This window comes from Hippocampus zosterae, chromosome 2 (genome assembly GCF_025434085.1).
Source record: "Hippocampus zosterae strain Florida chromosome 2, ASM2543408v3, whole genome shotgun sequence".
NCBI classification, from domain to species: domain Eukaryota; kingdom Metazoa; phylum Chordata; class Actinopteri; order Syngnathiformes; family Syngnathidae; genus Hippocampus; species Hippocampus zosterae.
Window position 1 is genome coordinate 15806560 of NC_067452.1, and position 23693 is coordinate 15830252.

General features: G+C 46.3%; 1 protein-coding gene across 2 annotated transcripts; it reads right to left on the bottom strand.

The window, feature by feature from the left end:
• Positions 1-8: 8 nt before the first annotated feature.
• On the bottom strand, positions 9-22557 carry acvr1ba (activin A receptor type 1Ba). 2 transcript variants are annotated; one of them, XM_052058077.1, is made up of 9 exons: positions 22333-22554; positions 6958-7194; positions 6604-6861; positions 5049-5279; positions 4315-4482; positions 4081-4237; positions 2338-2462; positions 2111-2241; positions 9-1503 (listed from the first exon to the last, which is right to left on the bottom strand). In XM_052058077.1, the coding sequence occupies exons 1-9, from the start codon at positions 22394-22396 to the stop codon at positions 1378-1380; spliced, it is 1497 nt and encodes a 498-aa protein (XP_051914037.1). In that variant the 5' UTR covers positions 22397-22554; the 3' UTR covers positions 9-1377. The 2 variants fall into 2 exon arrangements, with proteins under 2 accessions (XP_051914037.1, XP_051914036.1); XM_052058076.1 differs by having other exon boundaries at positions 2111-2462; positions 22333-22557.
• Positions 22558-23693: the final 1136 nt, after the last annotated feature.

Consider the following 23693-nt stretch of genomic DNA (forward strand, 5'->3'; position numbering starts at 1 on the left):
CCAGTGACTTAAGAAAAAAAAAAGGAATTTATTGTATATCATCTATATACAGTAATCCTGAAAACATTTGCACAACATGGATTTTTCTATCATGAAATATTACACAAGGACAGGTTGTCTAATAGCCGCCCGCGTATGCATGGCAACGTAAAACACGGACAGGGCCGTATGTGTCTCCCATAAACTCCCCGGCTGCATGCACGACGGACATGAACAAACGTGGACACAAACAAATATGGACACACAGATTTCCTGATCAACGCCTCGGCGTGGCCAAGGCCAACAAAATGAATGAAAATCATGCAGCTTCACTTTGGCGACCATTCCAGGAACTACTTATGACATCATGCTTCTGCTTTGCAATCAAACAGGGTACCGAATTCTCGGCCGCTCCCAAAAATTTTCCAGTGTCAGTTAGGGGAGCTGCTTGCAATCACATCCGTGTTGCGCAGTCCTGAAAATGACTTGCCTGGCAATCCCTAACATGAACAGGAAGGAAATCAGCTGCAACAAATGTGGGATCAGTAGTACCAACAGATCAGGAGTCTGTGTGGAGGGAGGGCGAGGGGGGGACAGAAGAAAATGCAGCTGACTCATTTAGTGTCGTTTAAAAAAAAAGTTAAAGTACCATCACTGTTCACATTGGTGCTTACGGACAGGGGAGTGTTGTTTAGTTTAAAAAGAAAAAAAAAGGTACCCATTATCAGTAGTGTCAGAAGTCACAAAAGAAAACACAATTCATGGCAGAAACACACAATATATCGAGATATTAAAAAAAAGAAATCAAAACATTTGATACGCCTCTCAGCCCGATGTCATCAAGCCGTTTGGACGACGGCGCTCGGTGCCGGACGTCTCACAGTGTTTATCCACATCAAGTCAAGAGTCACAAATAAATTAAAAACATTTTTCCCTGCCAGTCCAGTGATTGCCTGTAGGTTGCACAGAGGAGGCTACACATGATGACATTTTTCTATATACAGCATATATTTTTTAATCTCCAGTTAGTGATGGTCACGGCGAGAGGATGTGTGTTTATTAGTCCTTCCACATGGGATTACAAACATGGCCTCTATCTTACTCAAACATTCACAGGTTGTCAGGCTTCCATGGTTGGGACGATTTTGGAGTGAATTAAAAAAAACAACAAAGCTAAATTCATGAAAACTGTACAATAGTAGTTCCTGCCATCTGGAAGCTGAAAATAACAGTGAGATGATATTAACAGCGGTAGTGCTGCGGCCCATGACGACGGGAAAGGGTTTGGGGGCTTCGGGGGCGGGGAGACACAAGGACATGGGACAGGGTCGGTGGGTCTCAGTAGTTTTGGCTAAAAAGGTGAGGTAGGCCTTGGCTTGAAAACTGGCAGGGCTTCTTTCACATCTTGATGTCCTCCTCCACGCTGAGCTGCGACAGGGTCTTCTTGATGCGCAGCGCCGTCAGACGTGCCGCACCGTTGGCGTACCAGCACTCACGCATGATCTTGCCCATCACGCGCAGTGACTTCACAGCGCGCACACAGGGGACACATGATGTGTTACCATGAGCATTAAGCTAGCGGAAAATATGCTGGTTGTTTTTCATTATTCTTCTGTAAATATTCTCTTTGTTTGATGTTTAGTTTGACAGCAACCTTCAACAGCTTGAAGCCTCTTTTTGAAGAATTGGTAACTATTGGCAAATATGGAGCTGAACGCTCGGTTAATGGACCACTCGAAATTGTCCTTTAAGTGTGCCTTGCGATTGGGTGGCAACCCGTTCAGGGTGTCCCCCGCCTCCTACCCGAAGACAGCTGGGATGGGCTTTAGCACGTCCGTGACCCTTGTGAGGATTAGTGGATCAGAAAATGAATGGATGAAAGGATATTTAGGTCTTCGGGGTAGTTTAAAAACTCAATGAGTATTTCCCATTTGACATCCCCAGCTAGTAGAATGGAAGATGGGCCTCTAGTGATTTGATTAAGTACTGTGACGTTGTAATTCGGCCATTTCATCACGCTTCCTTCTTGATATATATGGTAGCTTGATAGAAAGCTGTTCAGATATGTGTAGTTATTCAATACTCTCCTGGGGAAAAAAAAAAAATCTCTACAACTAAGTCAATTGGTTACCTCGTAGCTCTGCCACCAGTTGGGCACGTTGGGCCGCAGCTTCTGGTCACACACCACCTTCCTCATCTCCTCTATTGAGGGGTCAGAGGGCACCAGGTCATAGTAGGGCAGCTGGTACTCCTCGTGGATACCTGCCATATAAGCGCAATGGAAACGATCGGGTGCGTCCTGGAGGCTCTGCTGCGCAGAGGTGTGTGTGTGTCTTCGTGTGCGCGCACGCGTCTCACCTCCGGCATTGCAGCGGCGCGCGATCTCCCAGTAGACCAGGCCCAGAGCGTAGATGTCGGCGCACTTGAAGGAGTCAAAGTGCTTCATGTTGATGCTCTCGTCCAACACTTCTGGAGCCATGTACCTGGGAGGTTGCACAGCATGACGTCAGGTTGCAGAAAAACAATTAGACAGCCAGACCATAAGCCCACTTTATTCATCGATTCAAGTTTGTCGGGACAATTTATGATTGATTTGAATCAAATTGTTGGAGCTTCCGTAGTCTAAAGCGTATCCCTGTCGAACTTGCACTGTTGACATGGACGAGAGAAAGAGAGAGAGAAAGAGCGATCGTTTCTAAAAGCAGAGACCGCGTTGCCGCTCTTTTTAGCGACTCATCCCACCCGAGCAACTTTCTCTGAAAAAAAGCTTGAGCGGAATCATTTTCACATTGCTTTTCGTATGACAAATGGAGCCGAGCGCTAAGCAATCATTTGGTCAATCACACTCGACCTTGCCAGAGATGTGCAGGCCGTTTATTCACTGAAGAAGTGCACAGATTGACAGCCGATCGACTATCAAAGGAAACGATAAATATTTTTGATAAATTGACTCATCATTTGAAGGCCTTGTTTCATTTTCAGTTGTCCAAAGCCTGTCATAAGTCGATCTTCTCTGATTTGTGTTGTGCTCCATGAAATCATACCGATTTCGCTTTTACTTTGCAATTAAGAATAATCAACATTTTTGCCATTTTTCAAACACGTCACGGACAAAAGCAGGAACGGATTGATGATTCATGTACATTTGTGCATTTTCTGCACCGTCGATTTGGCATAATATCCTGTTGTAGAATCAAGGGATGGAAATTAAAACGGGCTTTTCAGAAATCGGATTCGCTGTCGGCAAGTGTTCTTTAAGAGCTTTGCTTTCTTTCCCCTTTTGTTTTATCACATGGTGTTTGTTGTTACGTGATAGGGACCCGATGTGGATGGTTTTCAGTGTTTTTTTGGCCACAACGTTGGTCAAAGTAGAAGAATCTGTGCTCGGTGGTTGCGCCTTCTCCGCAGCACGCGTGTACCAGCGCTGATTCTCGTCGGAATGAATGTCGGTGCTATTTGACTGTCGCCGCTTGACAACCTGGTGGCGCTTGTGTTTTATTTTGTTCAGCGGAGATGGTGGCGCAGTTGGACAGTCTGGGCTAGTGCAGTTGGATGGATGGCTCGTGGGAGCCGAGGATGAGACGAGAGGAGCGTTGGCGCAGAGTGCGGATGCACATTTGGAACTGGGAGTCGGCGCTTGGAAGCGAAGCGGATTTACATGGCAGGGAGAAGTGAAGCAACCTCGTTTTGAGTCAATGGACGCTACAGCTTCTTGCTTACTTTCAAACTTGGCTCGTAGCCGGCGTGCGCACATTTTAAGCATGACGTCTCTGATCCACTTTGATCCTCTCTTTCATCGAGAACTGCTTCAAACAACAAAGCGTATTAGGGGAAAAGTGGCTAAGATTGCATGACTGTCCGTGTTTGATGATGTTGTGTTATATTATATTGTTATTTTATGCGTGTCGTTTCTTAAAGCCCGAGATGAATTGAGATGTATTGTACGAAATAATCCAGATTCCCGGAATGCTGAAAACAATTGTCAGCTGCAGCCCAAACTCGTATGAAAGACACGTTGGAAAGAAAGTCACAATGCAAAGAACCCACTCGGACTACAAAATGCAAGCAAACGCGGAGGCTGCACGGATGCGGCTCACTTACCTTTTGGTGCCCACGCGCTGGTTGGGGGCAATATCAATGGTGTCCGTAATGGATTCGTGGCGGACGGCCAGGCCCAAGTCGGCGATGGCGCACATGCCGTTTTTTTTCACCAGGATGTTCTTGGACTTGAGGTCACGGTGCGCGATGCCGGGCTTACCTACGGGGGAGGCGTCTGGAATTAACTGGGACGGGGCGAATTCAGTGACGTGAAGGCGCCGAGCGAGCTCCCCTCACCCTGAGTGCCGAGGATCTCCATGTGCAGATGTGCCAAACCGCTGGCGGCCGACAGCGCCAGCTTGATCATGCCCTCGATGGTGACCGAGTAGCGATTTAGGTAGTCGAAAAGGGAGCCGTGCTCGTGATAGTCGGACACCAGCCACAGCTGCGTCCACGTGCCGTTGTCTGGAGGAGAACACGCACGCACGCACGCAATTGCTTTGGTGAAGAAATAAAAAGTGCATGTGATTGAATTTGTGTTTTTCATCGACACTAAAATTGCATTCGGAAACAAACAGACGTCTGTGGGGAAACGCAATTACAGGATCCACAAGTGGGGAAACCTTGGCCTATTTTGCGGTTGGCTCCTTGCATGTCTGCTTTGGAAATTGTTTTCGGCTCTTTGTTTTCGTTGTCGGCCCAATTTTTTTGTAAGAACGCGCCATTATTTTTCCGTGTTGTAAGATGAGTTTTTGATAGTTCCAACTATTAACGTCAGCAAGGCCAACTAAGCCCCGGCAAAAGCGGGGGTTGAATGTATGCGCTCATCTCGAAGATGCCAGTCTGTGCCTAAGTCACGAAGCCGCTTCTTGTTTTGACAAACATTTAGAGGCCACGTCACTTCAAATGCTCTGATTGCACTTTTCCCCAATCATATGATCAGTGCGCATAGCGACGCTTGGTTTGTTGATTTAAATCAGCTCGACGCGCGTCCGTCAGCATCCGTCGCCCTTTTCTTCTCCTTGCCTCACCTTTATTGTCTGCCGCGATGAAGCCCAGGATGTTTTCATGGCGCAACATGATTGTCTGGTAGATCTCGGCTTCTCTAAACCAGGAGCGCTCCTCCCTGGATGAGAAGATTTTCACCGCCACGTCCCCGCCGCGCCACTTCCCTCGCCAGACTTCGCCGAAGCGGCCCTTCCCGATGATTTCCTGCAGTACGATGGTCCTGGCCACGGTCCGCTGCACAAATAGGGGCAGGCCTGCAGGGGCCAGTAAACAAAATATTGAGCTGGTTGGTGACGGTGAGGAAGCGCCAATAGCAAAAGAAAGGCAAACGTGTTTCAAAGCGCGCAGTCTGACCTCACGGGCACAGGAGTGCGTGTTCCCATCATCGACATGTTTGCACACATTCCGAGCGGATTACGCTCGCAACCGCAAGGTATTTTCACGACTATCCACTGGACCGCAGATAAAATAATTGCTGCCATGCAATTTTTCCAGTCTTGTAAAAATCCCACAAATCTTTCTCAAGTGTTAATAGAATGGTGCGATAAGACTTGGCTGAGCCGCGGCTCCGAAAAGTTGCGGGAGGTCATCGCGGCCTACAGTTCAAATCGGCACCTCTTTGGGGATTAAAAAAAAAAACTGCAAGTAGCCACTCAAAAGCGCATTAGCTGAAATTTAACATGAGGTAAAACAGCGATTGATCCCCAACACCAAACTGGGGCGAGATGTTTATTGATGTATTTCATGATTTGCATCAGAAACATGCAGCGCTTTGGAGGCAGACCTGCACCGTAAAGACGATTTATTTGGGCAAATACAGATGCAGTTTATAGGCTGACAAAATCCACTTTTCTGCAAAACACGACATCTGCAAAGGCATTTGTTGCATCGTGTTCAGCGAGCAGTGAAAATGATTTTACTGTGGAGCTAAAGAAGAAAGACTCTGCATGTGGATGTTCTTATTCCTGCTTGGAGATTATTGGATAACTGAAGCAAGTAGAACGGTAAGACGTCATTTGCAGGCGGTAGATCATAGAAAACACTTGGATGAACATACTTGGGAAAACTACGGGAGGCAATTTCGAGTGCATTCTGTGATCGCGCTACGAAATCAAATCACTCGTCTCTCAAATGATCTTTCGTCATTGAAATGGACGCAGATGCTTCTGGTCAGTTGCGGCCCACGCGTTTCTCGTATGGCGTTGTGTAAAAATGTTTTTAACATTTCGCAATGCGGGCTTTCACTCCCCAAAAATCTGGGCTTCAAAATGCAAGAGCCAAAAAAAGCGGAGTTTTTCCGCGTTGTTGTTCCGCCATGGTTTTATTTCAAAGGCCTGACCTTCGACAGGATGCGTTACGCCAATTTGCTGGAATCTTGTTGCCGGTCAAACTCAGAGGCTGCTTAAAAATTAAAATAAATTAAATTTTAAAAAAAACATCCACTTTTTTTAATTGCATTTCACGGTGTTATGCGATATTTTGGGGTGATTCAACTGAGGATTGGCTCAAAAAACAGGAGGGTTCAAAGATGAGTAGAACTCAAATCAGCTCTAGGATTGTCAGCACGCATGCCATTACCAGAGCCTGATCCGGAGGTAGACATGTCATAGATGAGGTCTTGCAGGGTCTTGTCCTTGGCCAAGTACAGATGGTCACATGACGGGTCCTCCACTTCCAACCTCTGCCTGTGACTGTAGGCCCTCTGGTGATACTGGAAGAGGAAAACGCCCACCATGAGCAGCACACAGAGCAGAAAGACGGGCCCCGCGATGACCGCCGCCAGCTCCACGGGACCCCAGGAGCCGGCCGAGCCCGAAATGTCCTCCTTGGTGGGCACTGAGAGCACAGAGGGGATCGAGCAGAGAGGTCAATACTCGCGTGTGCGGTCTCGCGGCGGGAAGGGGTCGCCGTGCCGATGCGACCGAGCCTTACCGGGGACTTTCAGGTCAATACTGTTGCAGTAGTCCACATAGCAGCAGTGAGTGTTGAGCAGACCCTCGGCGCTCAGGCAGTAGAAGGGTTGCCCGGGCGGAACCAGGTTGTCCCTGTTGATGCAGATGCGTACGTGCTGCTCCTTCCCCTGGATGGTGTACGTGGAGGCCATGCAGGCGCCGTCCGTCTCACACTCATAGCCCGTCTTCTCGCAGGTCGTGCAGTTGCAACGAAGAGCTGGAGGGGGTCAGCCAATCGAGGCGTTACCGTGGAATGCAGAGAAATGTCGCCGTGTGCAATCAATATTTGCACATTTTGCTCAGATGTAGACTGGAAACACAAGTATTCTCTGTTATGGGATGTCTCCGACTGGATGGCATCGTGCACTCCATCATAGGAGCAGGGTTGGAACGATATCTGAGGCAAAGCTCACAGTACTGAGGGGCTGGCTCCCGGTACAGGTGGGGCGGTAAGGAGCGCGAGAGAGAACCAAAAAGAGCTTACTGGCCCCCTTCCATTCAATGGTTACGTTTGTAAAACCTCTTGCTTGCTGCAGCTATGTTCACAATAACAGAAGCCCCCCTCCCCCCCAATCCCCCCCCCCCAACTTGTTTTTCCACTGTCCTAGTGTATATCATACAGTCCCTCGTTTTGCTGGAATCTCTTGCCAGAGTGAATCATACAAAGGAGTAAAGATTCAAAATACACCAATCAAAAGCGTGAATGCTTTTCAATCGACATGAGAAATGATGTTTATTATTTATTTTTTTAAATCACATCTCCCGCCCCACCCAAAAATTCTTGACTTTGCTTTGAAATCTCTAACTCTGTTTTTAACTGCTTTTAAATCTCCAAGTTTGAGATGTTTCCCTTCTCCAACACACCTGATTCAGGCGATCAGCACAAGCCTGTTGAATATCCGGCATTCAAATTAGGTGCGTCGGCGCGGGCAAAAACAACACCTAAAACAGGCCGGATAGGGGCTCTCGAGGACGACAGTCGATAAGTGCCGTGATCTTCGGCAGTATCATGACATCATTGTTTGTTTTTAAACCATGACTTTGCATTAGGTTTGTGGGGGAAGTCCCAAAAGAGTTTGATTTGGAATGAATAGTGATTGGCGCTGGCAATTGGGAGCCAAGTTATTCACAGGTACTGATGTCGCGACCCATGATTAAAATGCTGTTTTGCGTGTATGCATGCAGTCCGAGTTTTGCCAGGTGGCTCGCATCTGATAATTGCGCTGCAGGGGGAAAGCTAAACCCACAGAAACACGCAGATGGAAAGAGTTCAATTCAGGCGGGACACACTTTTGGTGTGACCAGACAGAGCAGGACCGAAGTCGCGGCACCCAGACGGCCATGAAATCAGAGCCTTCACGGCGGATGAACCCAAAGAGGCTGGGTGACGCCCAACCTGCCTGCAGGGGAGACAACCCGATACTAAACAAGGACAGAGGGCTTCATTCCTTGCCCTTCTTTAGACCTCACTGACACAGAGGTACAACATTGTTTCGATACGTAATCATTATGATATTAAAAAAAATGTAAATGTGTCCAACCCCATTTCATTTCCTTTTGCAATACACTGCACCTTTCTTACACCGCAGTTTATAGCTGGCCATTTGAGTCACAAGTGGACCCGTGCCGGGCACAAATGACTGGTTGTGAGCCAACCAGTCGTGGTGGTGGCCAAGTCGCCGGAACTCAAGAAAGCGATTCATTTTGGAGCCAAATGGGACTTGGAGTCCAAGCGCACATTTTCATTCCCCCCCCGGCTTCAACTGAAGTTTGGGAGCATATCAGGACCCGAGTGGGCGTGGAGACTTGTTCCCGACGGGACCTCAATCAAAATCCTTGCAATCACTGGGTCGTCTCGCAGTAACGTGTCACAGATCGACAGCCCCATCCAGATGAAGAGTGGACCCCTCAAGACTTCGACTGTGGACCGCAAAGCAATAATAAGCCAAGATGAGAGAAATTCTTATCTTTATTCTTTTCCATAGAAGCGTGACAGTCAGTTCAAGCTCTAACAATGTCTGGCACAGAGAGAGAAAAGATTTAAGCGTGGTGAGTTTCCAACTAATCTTCTGTCTTATCCGGAGGGGTCTCTTTGACCACAGATGCTTTCACAATTTCAAGTGTGGCTGAGCAGATTTTTCACAACAGTTTTCCACCCACGCTGGGACTACCTTGCGACATACAGTATACCAAATTGCGGTTGCATCAATCAGTACGCAGGATGCCGCTTTGCACAACTAACTGCAACGTCACAAAAGCGCTTTAATCCTAACCGCGGCCTCATCCTCCGTGGGGAGAGGATTGTTGTTCTTATTTTTCAACACTACGTGACTGTTTACCGGAAAGGAGGAGCACTCCGAGCAGGAACATTTCGAATGCACTTTGCAATACAGAGGGCGACCGGGAAGAGACATGCAAAAGGAATTTCAGGCCCAAGGTGAAGCAAATTTGAACAAATCACGTTGAGGGAAAAGGCCGGGTGACAGTTCAGCATTGAGGCATCGTTTTACACAGGGTGACGACTACAAAGCCATCAAATGGTGTCCCTTTGCCATTTGTAGTCCCTCTGCGTGAAGGGGGTTGAGGTGGCAAGCGCTAAGAGGAGCAAACATGGCGGAAAGCCAACATTATTGCCTCAAGTCCTTAGCTCATGCTTTGTTTTGTAGAAGGCTGCACTCGAAGCATGGACCAGCGTGGAGCAAATACAGACATTGGTGCTACGAGAGAACCCACGAACCCAAAATGGCTAAGCACCAACACCACGGCTACAGAGTAGATTTCAAGCCGCTCCACATGACAGAGCCAAGTCGAGGCCTGATGTGCGCGACCGGCATTTTTGGGTGAACTCTGCTCTTGTATGCACATTGCTGTTGGTCTTTACACTGGTGCTTTGTGTGCAGATTAAGACGACATGAGGAGGGATTGGATCGAAGCGGCCCTGCATGAACAAAGAGCTGCCGGGCAGGCGGGGGGTGGAGAGGGCGGGGGGGCGGGGGTCGCTGTGGGTTCGCTTGCCACAGTGAACGGCAAAAACCCCAACATTTGAACGCCAGACGGGGGGCTGGGCTGGATAATAAAAAAAAAAACGGGGGCGGGAGTAATGAGCCAGACTTACAGGGCCTCCAGCTGCGATCGCGGTCCGCCCAAGGGACCAGCTGTGAGTGTCATTAAAACCCAGTCTAGACTTTGACTTACCGGAGGGTGGGGCCAAGCAACAGAACAGTGAAGTTACAAAGGGGAGAACACATCGGGCCGTGTGTTTGTCAAGTTCCGATCATTCCGTGCATGCTGAGGCAGGAAATGACAAAATGTAGTCAGGAAGGGATTAAGAAAACTTGGTTGCCCAAACTAGTTTTGCCACAACTTGGACCAGATAGCAAGCCACAGCGCCGTTGCCTTCATCTCAACAATGCACCCCGTTGACTCCATTGTACGTATAAGGGGTGTTCACACTGCAAGATTTGGTCCGGAGCTGCGCCGGGGCTGCCCCAGTAGAGCGTTCACACGTGCAAATTAGCTCCGGCGTAAGCAGAAAACAGCTCACACTGGACCAAATTTGATCCACCTCAGGGAGGTGGTTTAAAAATTTGCTCCGGAGCAAATGCTCGTTTGCGAAGCAGCACCGATGTAAATTTGCACGTGTAAACGCAACTGGGTTAAATTTGCTCCAGAGCAAATGCTTGTGAATGTGAAGAGTATGGCGAGAATGCGTTGCTTTCGTGCTCTTTCGGACTTCTGTCATGTGTTTGTTTAATAACGACACAAGACTTGGCTGGTAACATCTTTCCTTTTGTAGGAGACTGTCTCGGAGTTGTTTGTTCCTTTGTTGTTTGTTCACCACCCCCCGCCCCAATAGAATTTATTTTGTGATTTCCACTCTTGATTTTCTGTTTGGCGCATTACGTGTTTGCTTTTCTGAGTGTCATTGAAGTCATCGTTGATTTACGGGGGCGGTCACTCTCGAGCAGAAGGCACGGAAACCGAGAAGGATGTGCCTGTCCAGTAGTCGTTTGAGTCGTGTATACGTTTTAAAAAGAAGCAACACAACAGCTCATTTGTTTTCTGTCGTTTTGCTCCGCTGCAGAAACTGCCGCGTGAACGCAAGTGGGGCAGCCCCGAGACTGTACCGGGGCTGCCCCGCTCAGCGGCTTTGTACGTGTGAACGCTCCACACAATTTGCTGCGGTGCAAAATATATCGCAACAAAATACATCGGTGCAGCGCCGGCGCAAATATGTGCCGTGTGAACACCCCTATCTATATTGGCGCGACTGCATTCAGGTGTTGCGTCAAAAGCGAGACCCACAAAAGTACAGAAAACACGGAGCGCGCGACGAGCACAGCAGCACCATTACCCAAATGTACTGGCTGAAATTTGATCGCTACAAATACCAGACAGAGTTGATCAAGACGAACAGCCGCCACCAGACAGTGCAACACACAACACACTCACACGAACAAGCGCATCTGAATCAATGCTCCGGGAAAGAGGAAAGTCATTACCTTTGTCTGCATCTGGGACTCGAATTACTGATCTGATTCTCAAGTCAGGTCCCGGGACTGCAGCAACCTCCAACACGACGACTACCATCGCTACTACTTCATCATTGGGGTCAACACAGTAGTTTGCAGCTGTTTGTTGTCTTGAATCACTCTATCATGGTACAATGTCAGCACGCCAATATCAAAATTCTCACTGTCTGACATATAAAAACGTCCCGAGTCTAAAACAAAAACCCACAAAACAAAAATGTAATAGACTTCCGATACTTTGTGCTCAGAGCGGACGATCTTTTGTTTCAAACACACGAGTGGCTAATTAAAAAAATGATACAATATAAATTTGTGTCTGAACGCTTCCCAGGCTGGTGACAAAAAAAAAAGCTTTTGGACCTGAACTGCAGGTTTTCCCTTTTGACCCAATGATCAAAAAAAAAGGAAAAAAAAGAATCAATGGCGTTGTGGTGGCAAGACACCAAAGTCCTGAGCGTCCAACACAACATCGCCACGCCGGGGCAACCACCCCACTCACACGACTTGGCTCACTTTTTCCTCGACACCGAATTCGAGAGTGTCTTCATGGGGCTCGTTTTGAAGAAGACGTGGATGACAAAATAGCTGTGACAAGAGAACTCTGGATGATCCCAAGTGTGTGTGTGTGTGGGGGGGGGGGGGTTATTTCCCAGGGGGAAACTGTGGTTTGGATCTCAAATACCTGTATATCTCGTGTGACGGTAGTCCTGGAACTTTTATGATAAACTCGACCTACGGGTTGCAGTGTGGTTGACACATGAGGGTCAAAACCATGCCTGTCCATTTTTATATATATATATATATATATATATATATTTTTTTTTTAAACATGTTCATAGGAAAAAGGCAACTAGCTGGTTGTAGGCTTCTTTCACTATCAAGTGCCTCACTGGGTTGGTTATCTTCTGAATTAGCTTAAATTATTTATTTGTTCGGCGAATCGGGTCAATCGCTGCTCAACAACATTCAGGATGATCAAGCGGTGTTTTACGCCGTGTCATCACTGAAACACTGAAATCAAGGCTTCCAGAGTACCAACAACACTTTCTTTCAATTTGTGAAAGCAACGCTGCTCAAAGGAATGAACTTTATGGCATGTTGCTCACCAGCATTCCGTTCCCACTAATTTTCCATGCGTCTGAGCATACCTTTGCCCCGGGCATCGACAGGACTAGCTACGGCCCTGCACTCATTCGCTCTCGTGCATTGTTGACACGAGGCAGCGCTGAGCTCCATGAAGCCAGTGAACTGCAGCACACATTGGCCAGGGACACTTCATGAGTGCGTCGCTACAATATGCTTCAATTGGGCTGCGGTAATTCTCTCAAGCATCGGTGTTCTTTTCCCCGTTCGGCTATGAGAGGAGGAGATGAGGAGTACGCTGAACAACTCTGCGTCTCCAAGTGATGTGTTGGCAAACACACTGCAACAGTCTTTTTTTTTCCAACCGCTTCAAGCAATTGACTCCATGTTTTGTTTTTTTTTTAATCCTGAGCAAAAGGTGTAATGTTCACATATACTACACCAGTCACCATGGATGTAAACGAGACACAACTCAATGGTAAGACTTAACAATTGACCAAACCCTCCGCAGGAGGAATGTTATATTATTCAAGAACTTCAACATTAATACCACTGTAAAGATGCCGCGTGTATGAGCTGGAACTAGGTCAAAAGAACCAAGTGGGCATCTTCGAGCAAGGTCCACGTGACAAAGATTACACGACACTGTTGCGCATTTCAGTTCCAAATGCACTTTCATCGTTCTCTTTCTTCTTTGACTCATTTTTCTTTTCCGCTCCGTCAATCACTTCAGCCGAATGAACTTTTCAATTTCTTTCGATGAGGTGAATATGCAAATGCAAAAAGCCAATCGAGCTCAGGCTTCAACATTTTTAGCGATGCGCTGTACACGTTTGCGTGCCCAGAGGGGGTGACGAGAGTGCGCGACTGTGCAGCTCAGAGGGAACACTGCCGTGCTCTCCAAAAGTTGAACATTTGAAAGGAAGATGCTGAAAGATGTCACACCTCCGCCCACCATGAGGGCCCCTCACCCAAGAGAAAGGCAGCATCGCTGTACATGCAAATGTGCTTTTGAGCTTTCGAAAAAGCCGTTTGATGAAGGTGGATATTCCACATCAGCCTGTAAAATTATATATAGTCTGTCACATCTGCATTCCAACAGCAGCTAAAAAAAAAAAAAGAGAATTGCCGGGCTCCAGACATGATCTCCCATTGCTACTGAATCTATTTGGTCAAAGTTCTACATTTGAATTAATGGCATGGAGCAAGGCTGCTTCCGAGTGAAATTGTGGCTCCTGCGCTGATAGTATCCCTTGTGGTGCAGCATCGGTAATTGCGGCGCCGGGTCAGTCACAGTGCACGCTGTCTGCTGCTCCAATTAAGGCCCAGAAGCCTCCGGGCCCAACGGAGGTCATTATGGACACTAGACCACCCTCACACTTGACCTCAATCTGCGGAGCTCTTTACCAATGTCAAAAACCGATGGTCAATAACGACGGGGAAAAGAAGATGAATTAACATCACGCAGACATGTCGTAAACATGGGAATGCAAATTGGAAGCACCATTTGTAGCCGGTCAGGAAGCTTCCAGTTTTCCTCAACTTTTCCCTTCGTTGTAATCAAACGGGCAGCCGCTCCGATCGAAACCCACCAACGTGACCCCCACATCAAATTGGAAAAATCAACACAATCAGCACAGGCGAGCAATCATAATGTAACAGTTAAAGATGGAAGGAGCAACGAATTGGCTGAACCATTTGAGGAAACGACTGAATGGAATCTTCAACTCACGCTTCAGTGCAATATTCACAATGCTCAGTGTACATGGAAACATTTACAAACATGACAGAAAATTGCAGCACACCATCAAAACCTTGAAAGCGATTACTCTAATAACGCATGGGTATTATACAGATTATGCCTTCCGGGCTATGCGAGTAAGGCAGGCGTTTTAAAATGGTTGACAATATGTCAATTCTTTTTTAACCCAAAAAGTGTCATGAAAAATAGGAACCCTGGAATGACTGATTCCAAGCAAAATCACAGACTTCCTGGTCAGTCTCGTGAATGAAGCGAGTCTGTTCTGATAGACAACACAACCAAATTTCATTTTGATCAGTAAATCTGCTGTTGGGGGGACTCATTTTGCAGCTTCGGGGACCATCCTTGAAATTGGAAAAGGAGCGGTGCAGACCTGTCCTGCGGATAATAACAGTTCAAAAGACACCGATAAACCTGCACACCCACAAATTAAGATTCCATTATAGCCTTGCAGTTGCCAGTACAGTTGAAAGAAGTGATGTCATATGCTCAACCAATCAAATGCAATAATGGCATTAAGTCTTCCTCAGTGTGGAAAAAACACACCTGACTACAAAAATAGAAGGGGCTGCCAGCTGTACTTGGGTCGACTACAGTCACCCATCTTGCTTGCTTCCCCGCCTGGGAGAAATGCTAGGCTCTCGGCTAAGTTGCTCCGCACCAGCTACCAATCGCAGCTGGCTGGCTAAATACTCCCCCCGCTCCATGTTAGCTCGGCCAAGTGACTATAAAACGCATACATATAATCCGAGGTTTAATTTTATGTCACGATATATCGTTTCGCTATTCAATATATAATACGATATGATTTTTAGACCTTTCTACGGTATATTGCCCAGCTATCATCATATCTTTCTTGAATCAAAGTTCTTACAATTTTTTTAAGACAACTGCGTGTCCACTACACAGAAAATAAATTTTTCCTAATTGCCTATGACACAGCGCACTTTTCCTTTAGTTTGCAAATTTATGTGGCTAGACAAACATACAAACAAGTCAAACAAACTCTCGCCTTGTGCTTTGACAGTTAACGAGCGCAATAGAAAATTACACCCATCAACACAAATTTTATTCAATGAAATTAATTTTTGCCCCCCCCCCCCCGAACATATTTTCGATGCCGATTTAAAAAAAATGTCTTTCCTTTTGTTCCGGCACGTCAGATTTCACATATTTGCATTTTTTGTTTTTGAGCTTGACCTCTGAAAGCTTGCTTTACCATCCATTCTAATTTAGGGCCATGACATATGAGAAAAAAGCTCCACCTGCAGCCGAATTTAACCCGTAGTTCATAAATATTACAAAATCTATTATTTTATGATGGTGAAAACCTGATGCGCGGGAGAGAATAAAATGAGGCCAGATTCAGAATCATTTTGAAAAGTTGACTTGCATCTCTGATTTTAAAAACCAAGTAAGGTGCGCTCATGTCAGGAAGTCATTACCACGTGTGACCATAGGAAAATCATTTCCAAAAAGAAGTGCAACTACGGGAAAGCACTCTTGCCACTGATACGGAAGTGAGCCACTCCCCACCTCCGGGCAGTGTGGCTGCCAGTGCCGAGATCACATTGCAAGTGTGTTGAGTGCACACAAGACGGACTGCATCACGCAAGCATGCAACAAGCATAACTCGCTCCTAATCTAAATGAAGTCAACAACACGCGACTCGCCAAAGCAATCAGTGAAAAAACATTGCCAAAAAATAAAAAAAACACACACAGCCGCAGAATCTGTTTGGACTGAGTGACTTTCAGGTTGGTCTGGTTTCGGGCTTTATATTGCATTATCCTTCGGTTGGTGCTCTAACCACACCTACTTGCGGGCCCCCTTTCGCTAACGACCCTGCCAGCTGGACAAATCAATCACCCATCACCCTCCTTCCCCCAAGCGGACACACACACACTTTTGTCTTTGTAGGCCACACATCCACCCCCACACGTCGCTGTCAACGCTGGAGCGCCCACGTTGAATAAACACACAACGGCTATGACATCATTCCTGCATAATGTAAACCAACTGAGCAGGCAGGTTGAAGTGCACCCTTGGGCGGGGCCCTGGTGCGTTGGTCAACTTGCTTCGATCAGCTGTTTCCAAATTTTAGGTGACTATCAAAAACAGGTTCCACGAGGAGCACAGTGCTTGACTGGTTCGCCTCACAGCGCAGAAGTGCGGGGTTCGATTTCTACCTGTGGAGTTTGCATGCTCTCCCCGTGCCTGCGTGGGTTTTCTCCGGGTACCTCCTACATTCCAAAAACAAGCATGGTCGGTTGACTGAACTCTCTAGATTGTCCCTAGGTGTGATTGTGAATGGTTGTTTTTCTATGTGTGCCCTGCGCTTGGCTTTCAAGCAGTTCAGGATGTACCACCGCCTACTGCCTGAAGAGGGCTCGGATTGGCTTCAGCACAAGCGTGACCCTCGTGAGGACAAGCAGTTCGGATAATGGACGTATGACATTTTCTTGACAAAATAGGTGTTTGTATGGCTTTGTCGTTTTAATCAGAGGAGTTACTGGAGAGACACAAACGGGGACGAGTAGTAGTACCCCTGCAAGTAGCAGCGGCATAACTAACTAAATTGTAATTATTTAAATAAAAGGAATAAAATAAATAAAAACAATCCTCCACAACAAATACATTCGGGGGGGGGGGGGGGGGGGGTCAACGGCACATACTGCTGTCACAAATCATGCCCGGTTTGCACTACAGTAAGTATTCCCATCTACGGACTTCTTTCAAACGGAAATTCTCAGACCCGGAATAAAAACCTATGCATTTAAAATTTCGACTACGATATTACATTAAAGATCGATTGATAAAAACTGAAGTTCCGGTACTCGGAAGCAATACAGAAGCCCGCAGTGGCGCAAACAAGAGTAAGCCCGCTCGATACTACGTGATAAAGCTGTCCGCGCCGCTATTTACTCTCATTGGATCCACAACGGCGACATGTAAGTGACTCCATTAGCATGAGTTTTACTGGAATAGTGAACGATTTTTTAATTTCGTTCACAGCTTCAAGTTTCCTGAACGCAACATATTTATAGCTGCTCTGCCATTGGCTACTACCGATCATCATCCTGGCCTCCCATTGGCGAAGAGGGACCTCAATATCTGTGTGTGTAGATAGCTAGATCTGTGGAAGAGAGTGGAATGCATCCGATTAGCTGCTCGGAGTAAATTACTTGTGGCTCGACAGATAGTCGAGTAAACGAACGTTTCCTGGAATTCTTTACCTGTTATCGTGCTAAAAAACCTTACGCTCACTGGAGCGCTAGTTAGAGAGAAAGCGAGTTCCATCACACTAACTATGGGCATCGATAACTTCGAAGTGTCCCGTGGCTGGCTTTAAAAGTTCATTGCACGACATAAGCTGAGCAACGCCGTCTTGGGTGGCGATCGAGGGGAGGTCGAGTTAGAGGCAGTGAGTGAGTGGAAAAGAAAGCCACCAGGTCTGTTGCTAGTCTCATTTTGTAGCAAATCGTCCTAAATTTGTTACCCTGTATTTTGTTCAGTATACTGCACTGTAGCTTTTGTCTTATAAACAGTGTTAGGAGCATATATTTTTGCATTTCATTGCTTGTGTTGTTACACATGGATATATGGAAATTTTGTCATAAGGAAAGATTGGACAGCGCAAATACAATTCCTTACTAGAGAATACTTACTGTACTTCGGGTTTCCCTTGCTAAGCCTGGTGGTAGAGAAGCTGAACGGTTTCACAATAGATATTATAATATAATCGATGCACACCCTAAACGGGAGCTCCATAGAGCCCTGACAAGACACTTTATTTTTGCTTGATGACTCTGCATCATTTGCGTAAGCTGCATTAAGCTGTCATTGTTTGGTATGACAGCACTAATTATACATTATATGGAGACTCTTTTCCATGTTACGTTCTAAATGTTCATTTTCTTATCGTTGCGTGTCATGGTAATACTAGTCTGGCCCAAACTACGAATTCCTTGTGTGTTTTTACATACTTGAACAAAAAATATGACAGGATATCAAGATTCTGATGACAAAGACTTCATATTACAATCATACAGTCTTATCTTGGACTATTTAACGGTTCAAGTTTGTGACTTTTTTTACTTAGGGTCTAAGCATCAACTGCTTGGACGGCATACCGAATGCAACAACCCCAGACCTAGAAAATGTCTCTGGAGCCCTACTCTAAACTCAACAGGAAGTCGGACAGTTTCAATTCTCTTTCAAATTTTGCCTCATTTTTGGCCTTGTGTAGCGGTCGTACTTGATAAATTAGCTTCTAATCTGATCTACCTCATTAAATAAATAAGTACATCCATACAAACATAAAATCCAAATCTAACGTGCCATTCTTCCAATGTGGCCAGTGCTGCGAGGGCCCTTTATAGCTGCTTGCAGCTCCACTTTTGCTTTTGTAATCCACATTGGTAATGTTCTGATGCGGATCATGTTGAACTTTATATTTAGAATGTACAACAGGCACTAAAAATGAACTGTGGACTGCAATGCTCCTCCCACTAAGGCATATTTCAACAAAATGCAAGATTCCCAACATGCTCATTTCATGATAGTACCATCTTAAAAATGTGCATAAAAGCATAAAAGAGGACATGAGAAAAGACAATATGAAAGACAAGAGGATTTGGTTTCAAAGTGGAGAAGATGACACTGAAGTGAAGCTAAAAACACCAGCGCATGGGGTTTAAACACTACCTTGATCAATTTAGTGGCAAGTTGTAACAAGGGAAGACAGCTTGTACAGATTAAACTAAGCATGGCATTGCACAACCAACGTGTTGTGAAAACTTTGACTCTATTCTGGCTTGTTTGCAGTAGTTGGAATCGACTATGCTTTGGATTTTTCAGGTCTTTATTTTTCAGATGTCTCTTTCTACTCCCCTACTTTCAGAAACAGCTCTGTACGTTCTACTCCTTACAATTGTCTAAATAGGCTGATTAATTTTGTCCATCTTTGTCGATGACGACGAGAGAAAAAAGATTCAGGGCAAGTTGTTGTCTCTGGCATAAATGATGCCTCGAAAGCAAGCTATTTCTCCATCCATTGTGTCATTTTAGGAGATTTTTTTGTCAGCAAGAAAGATCGGCGTTGAGTGCAAAATCTCATTAGTCTTGTCTCTTTAAATGTTTTTTGAATGAATCGAGATTCAATCAGAGATTTCGAATGCTTTGTTCGTCCAATGAAGTTGAGGCCTTGCGTTGAATAAAAGCAGAATGCAATGATGTTCAAACTATATGTAAGTGAATTCACAACAAAGACAAGACAATTAATTCATTCATTCATTCATTCATCTTCCGAGCCGCTTGATCCTCACTAGGGTCGCGGGGGGTGCTGGAGCCTATCCCAGCTGTCCTCGGGCAGCAGGCGGGGGACACCCTGAATCGGTTGCCAGCCAATCACAGGGCACACAGAGACGAACAACCATTCATGCTCACACTCACACCTAGGGACAATTTAGAGTGTTCAATCAGCCTGCCACGCATGTTTTTGGAATGTGGGAGGAAACCGGAGCACCCGGAGAAAACCCACGCAGGCCCGGGGAGAACATGCAAACTCCACACAGGGAGGCCGGAGCTGGAATCGAACCCGGTACCTCTGCACTGTGAAGCCGACGTGCTAACCACTGGACTACCGGGCCGCCCAAGACAATTAATGTTCAAACTAATTAACTTTTTTTTTCACAAATAATCATTAACTTAGAATTTTACGGCTGCATTACGTCCCAAGAGAGCTAGGAAATGGTCATGTTTGCCACTATTACATCCCCTTTTCTTTTATCAACATTCACAAAGTGTTGTGAACTGACCAATTGTTGAAGCTTTGTGAATGGAATTCTTTCCCATTCTTGCTTGATGTACAGCTTCAGCTGTTCAAACAGTACGGGGTCGCCGCTGTTGTATTTTACGCTTCATGAGATTTTCAATGGGAGGCAGGTCTGGACTGCTGGCATGCCACCTTTGTACCCGCACCCATGTACTACAAAGACGTGCAGAATGTTGTTTGGCATTGTCTTGCTCATTTAAGCAGCGGTGTCCATGAAAAAAAATGTTGCTTGGATGGCAGCATACGTTTCTCCAAAACCTATACTGTATGTACATTTCAGCATTGATAGTGCCGTCACAGAAGTGCAAGTCCCATACGAGTATAGATGCTGGCCTTTTCGCTTTGCGTCCATAACGCTCCAGAGCAGGGGTGGGCAAACTTTTGGCTCGGGAGCCGCATTGACTTTCAAAATTTGACAGAAGGGCCAGGTCAGCACGAGCTATGGTACATTTAAACAAAAATAAATAAATAATGCATTTGTTGACAGTCCATATCAAACATCAACAGAACAAAAGCATGAAAGTACTGTATTAATATACAACAGTGTTGTTAATGACCTATTTTAGCCTGTGCATTACTGCAGAGGCTAAAATAGGGGTTTCTACTGGTCTGACCAGTAGAAGTAGAGCGATACAGAGGTCCTAGGTGGTCGAAAAGACCGCCCCCCCCCCCTGTTCTTCAACTTCAAGTCAATGCGCCACCTGGCTGTGAAATGCCTGACATTACAGGTCCAATTCAAATGAATGCAATCAGTCACATCGAACCTCAATTATGGACCAACCTTCGGCGGGCCGGATTAAAAAGACCAACGAGACGGATTCGGCCCGCGGGCCGTAGTTTGCCCACCTCTGCTCCACAGGGTTCTTTTCCTTTTTAGCCCAAAGGACGCAAGGTCCACAATGTCCAAAACCAATTTGAAATGTGGACTCGACCGACCACAGAACATTTTTCCACTTTGTATCAATCCATCGGCGTTTCTGGCTGCTGCTGATAAATGGCTTTTGCTTTGCATAGTAGAGTTTGAAGTTGCACTTCAAGATGTAGCGCCCAACTGTATTTACTGACATTGTTTTTCTGAAGTGTTCCTGAGCCCATGTGGCGATATCCTTTGCACATTGTCGGTTTTGATGCAGTCATCTCGACCAATGCCGAAGATTTCCACTTACCAAACAATAATTTTCACCATTCATTTGTGTGAGTGAATGTGTAGAGCCCTGTTGTACAGTTTGTACTCGTCGATTTTTATTTGAGCGAAGGAGACGAATCAATACTTTGCTACAGTATTTTTACCAGGCTACAGGCTTCTCTTCTTAATGCACACTACTTAAGTAAATAAAGAGTGTGAGCCCTTTAACAATCTCCGCTTGTTCACGAGGGGCCGCTGTTATCATCTGGAAGCAGCGACGGCAGCAGACGGCCAGACCAGACCAAACCGGAGAAGCGCCCCTAAAGACCCCCACTTGCCACATTTCCATCACAATACAGCCAGACTTGAACTGTGACTCCTGTCTGGGGTTCGTGAATACACGGCGGTCGTCAGCCTATGCCAGCTTTCTCCCGGCGGTAGAGCACCCTTTTCACTGCTTTACAAATAGACACTAATGCAATAGCTGCCAGTGTTTACTCCCAAACAACACATTTCAGGCACTTAAGTAGGTTAGGCCTTCATTCTGAGAGCCCTTTAAAAGCACGCTCAACGAGGGAGCCGTGTCGTTAGCAAGCCCAACACACACCAACTGTGAGACTGTTTCATACATGAGCCACAAATGGGAGCTCAACAACAGCTTGTTCCGTCCACTTCCTAAGTCACACGTTCATGGATAAATAAGTAGACTGTTCTCTTGTTGACTAGCAGACGCTCCGGCGTAAACATGCAGCAGGTACCATGTTGTTGTGCTTTAGCTGCTCGCTCCACTTAAAGTACCCGGGAAGGTGTCGGCAAACTAGAAAAATATTTTCAGTCATTGTGGACAGCAACCTTTTAAATGTATTTTTACTTTATTTCATAGGTCAGCGATAGCTCGCGGTGGTTAGCCAAATCCCCTCCAGTGCGCAGCGGCGGGGCCATGGCGAGGAGCGAACGAACACACAATGCAAACGAGACAAAAGGCGAAAATGTGGCTGAGCTCGGCTCAAACTTACCGTTCCCGACAGCCAGCAGCCCGAGCAGGGCCAGCAAAGCTCGGCCGGTGTGCTTCACAGCCATTTCTTGCACATTGCCATCGTTCGCAAGTGAAACACGAGAAGAGCAGGCCGGCTACAATGCAACACAAACAACGCAACGGAGCCACAGTCCGACCGCGCTCGCCACACACTCCGCACACGCACGCGCCCACACACGACCATCTAACGCACGCGCGCGCGCACACACAGGCACCCGTTGAGCCAGGCGCATGACGTAGTTAAGGGGCAGTGCCAGTTTAAAGGGGAGGTCCGTGTGTCCTCCCCGGAGGTCACCAGCGGCACATTTACGACCCCTGCTCACATAACATGCTGGAAACAAAGACGCTGTTTATTTATTTGAAGTTTGACTCTTTTTATTTCAAAACAAACAAGAAGAGCTTGCGTTCATGCATTTGTGGCTAAGTTCATGTGTGCGAGTTTGGGATTGCATAAAAGCTGCTGAACTCATTTTCCCTTCGAGGATGGCGAGGGGGAGGGCAATGGCCGGAAAGGAACCCTCGAAATAAAGCTTGTGCCGACGTAGATAAAGGTGCGATCATTTTCCTGGGAATATTTATGCAGGAATTCCAGGACCACAAACACATTTCCCATAGAGAAAATATCAATGACACAAATTCCAGATTTTAAATACGCCAACATGGTGGAATAGTCGTTAGCAGGTCACAGTTCTAAAATTGGGTGTTTAAACTCCTCCTATGAGGAGTTGTTGCATGTTCTCGCCCTTGCATTTGCTTACAGTGCATGCGTTTTGTTTGAAAACGGTAGAAACTGCCCAATGGGGTGAATGTGATTTTATCTGTATGTACCCTGCAACAACTACAGGATGCACTAAGTAGACTACCAGGTATGTCTAGCTCCGGTCCTCAAGGGCAGCTGTCCCGCCTGCCTGTTCGCCATTTCTCTTTGCTGCAACACACCAGATTCAAATGGTCAGGATCGTTATCAAGCTTCTTCGGAGTTTGTTGTTAAACTGACCATTTCAATGAGTTCTGATGCAGCAGGGGGCGATTGAAAACAGGAAGGACAGCGGCCCTGTGGACCGAGTTTGGACACCAAAATCCGCTGAGATAGATTACAGCTCACCTGTCACCCTATCCGGTATGGCGCCACACCGTGGCTCGGAGAGCTCTAGCACCGTCAGAAATCTGTGGAGCCCCGCTAGCGTTTTACTGGTTTCTAAAACATATTTGTGAATTATTTTCTCATGTCTGGCTGTTTGATTCAACACCAATCGCCTAAAAATCAAATAGGGAGCCAAGATGTAATGATAATGTTTCATATTTGGAAATATTACTTTATCCTTCGAGAACTTAATGAAG

Coding starts and splice junctions, on each gene's coding strand:
- acvr1ba (XM_052058076.1), bottom strand. CDS start 22,396: ATGGCTGTGAAGCACACCGGCCGAGCTTTGCTGGCCCTGCTCGGGCTG. Junction 5,280..6,603: donor TACCTCCGGATCAGGCTCTG/GTAATGGCATGC, acceptor TGGCCCCTGCAG/GCCTGCCCCTATTTGTGCAG. Junction 2,463..4,080: donor CAGCGCGTGGGCACCAAAAG/GTAAGTGAGCCG, acceptor GCAACCTCCCAG/GTACATGGCTCCAGAAGTGT.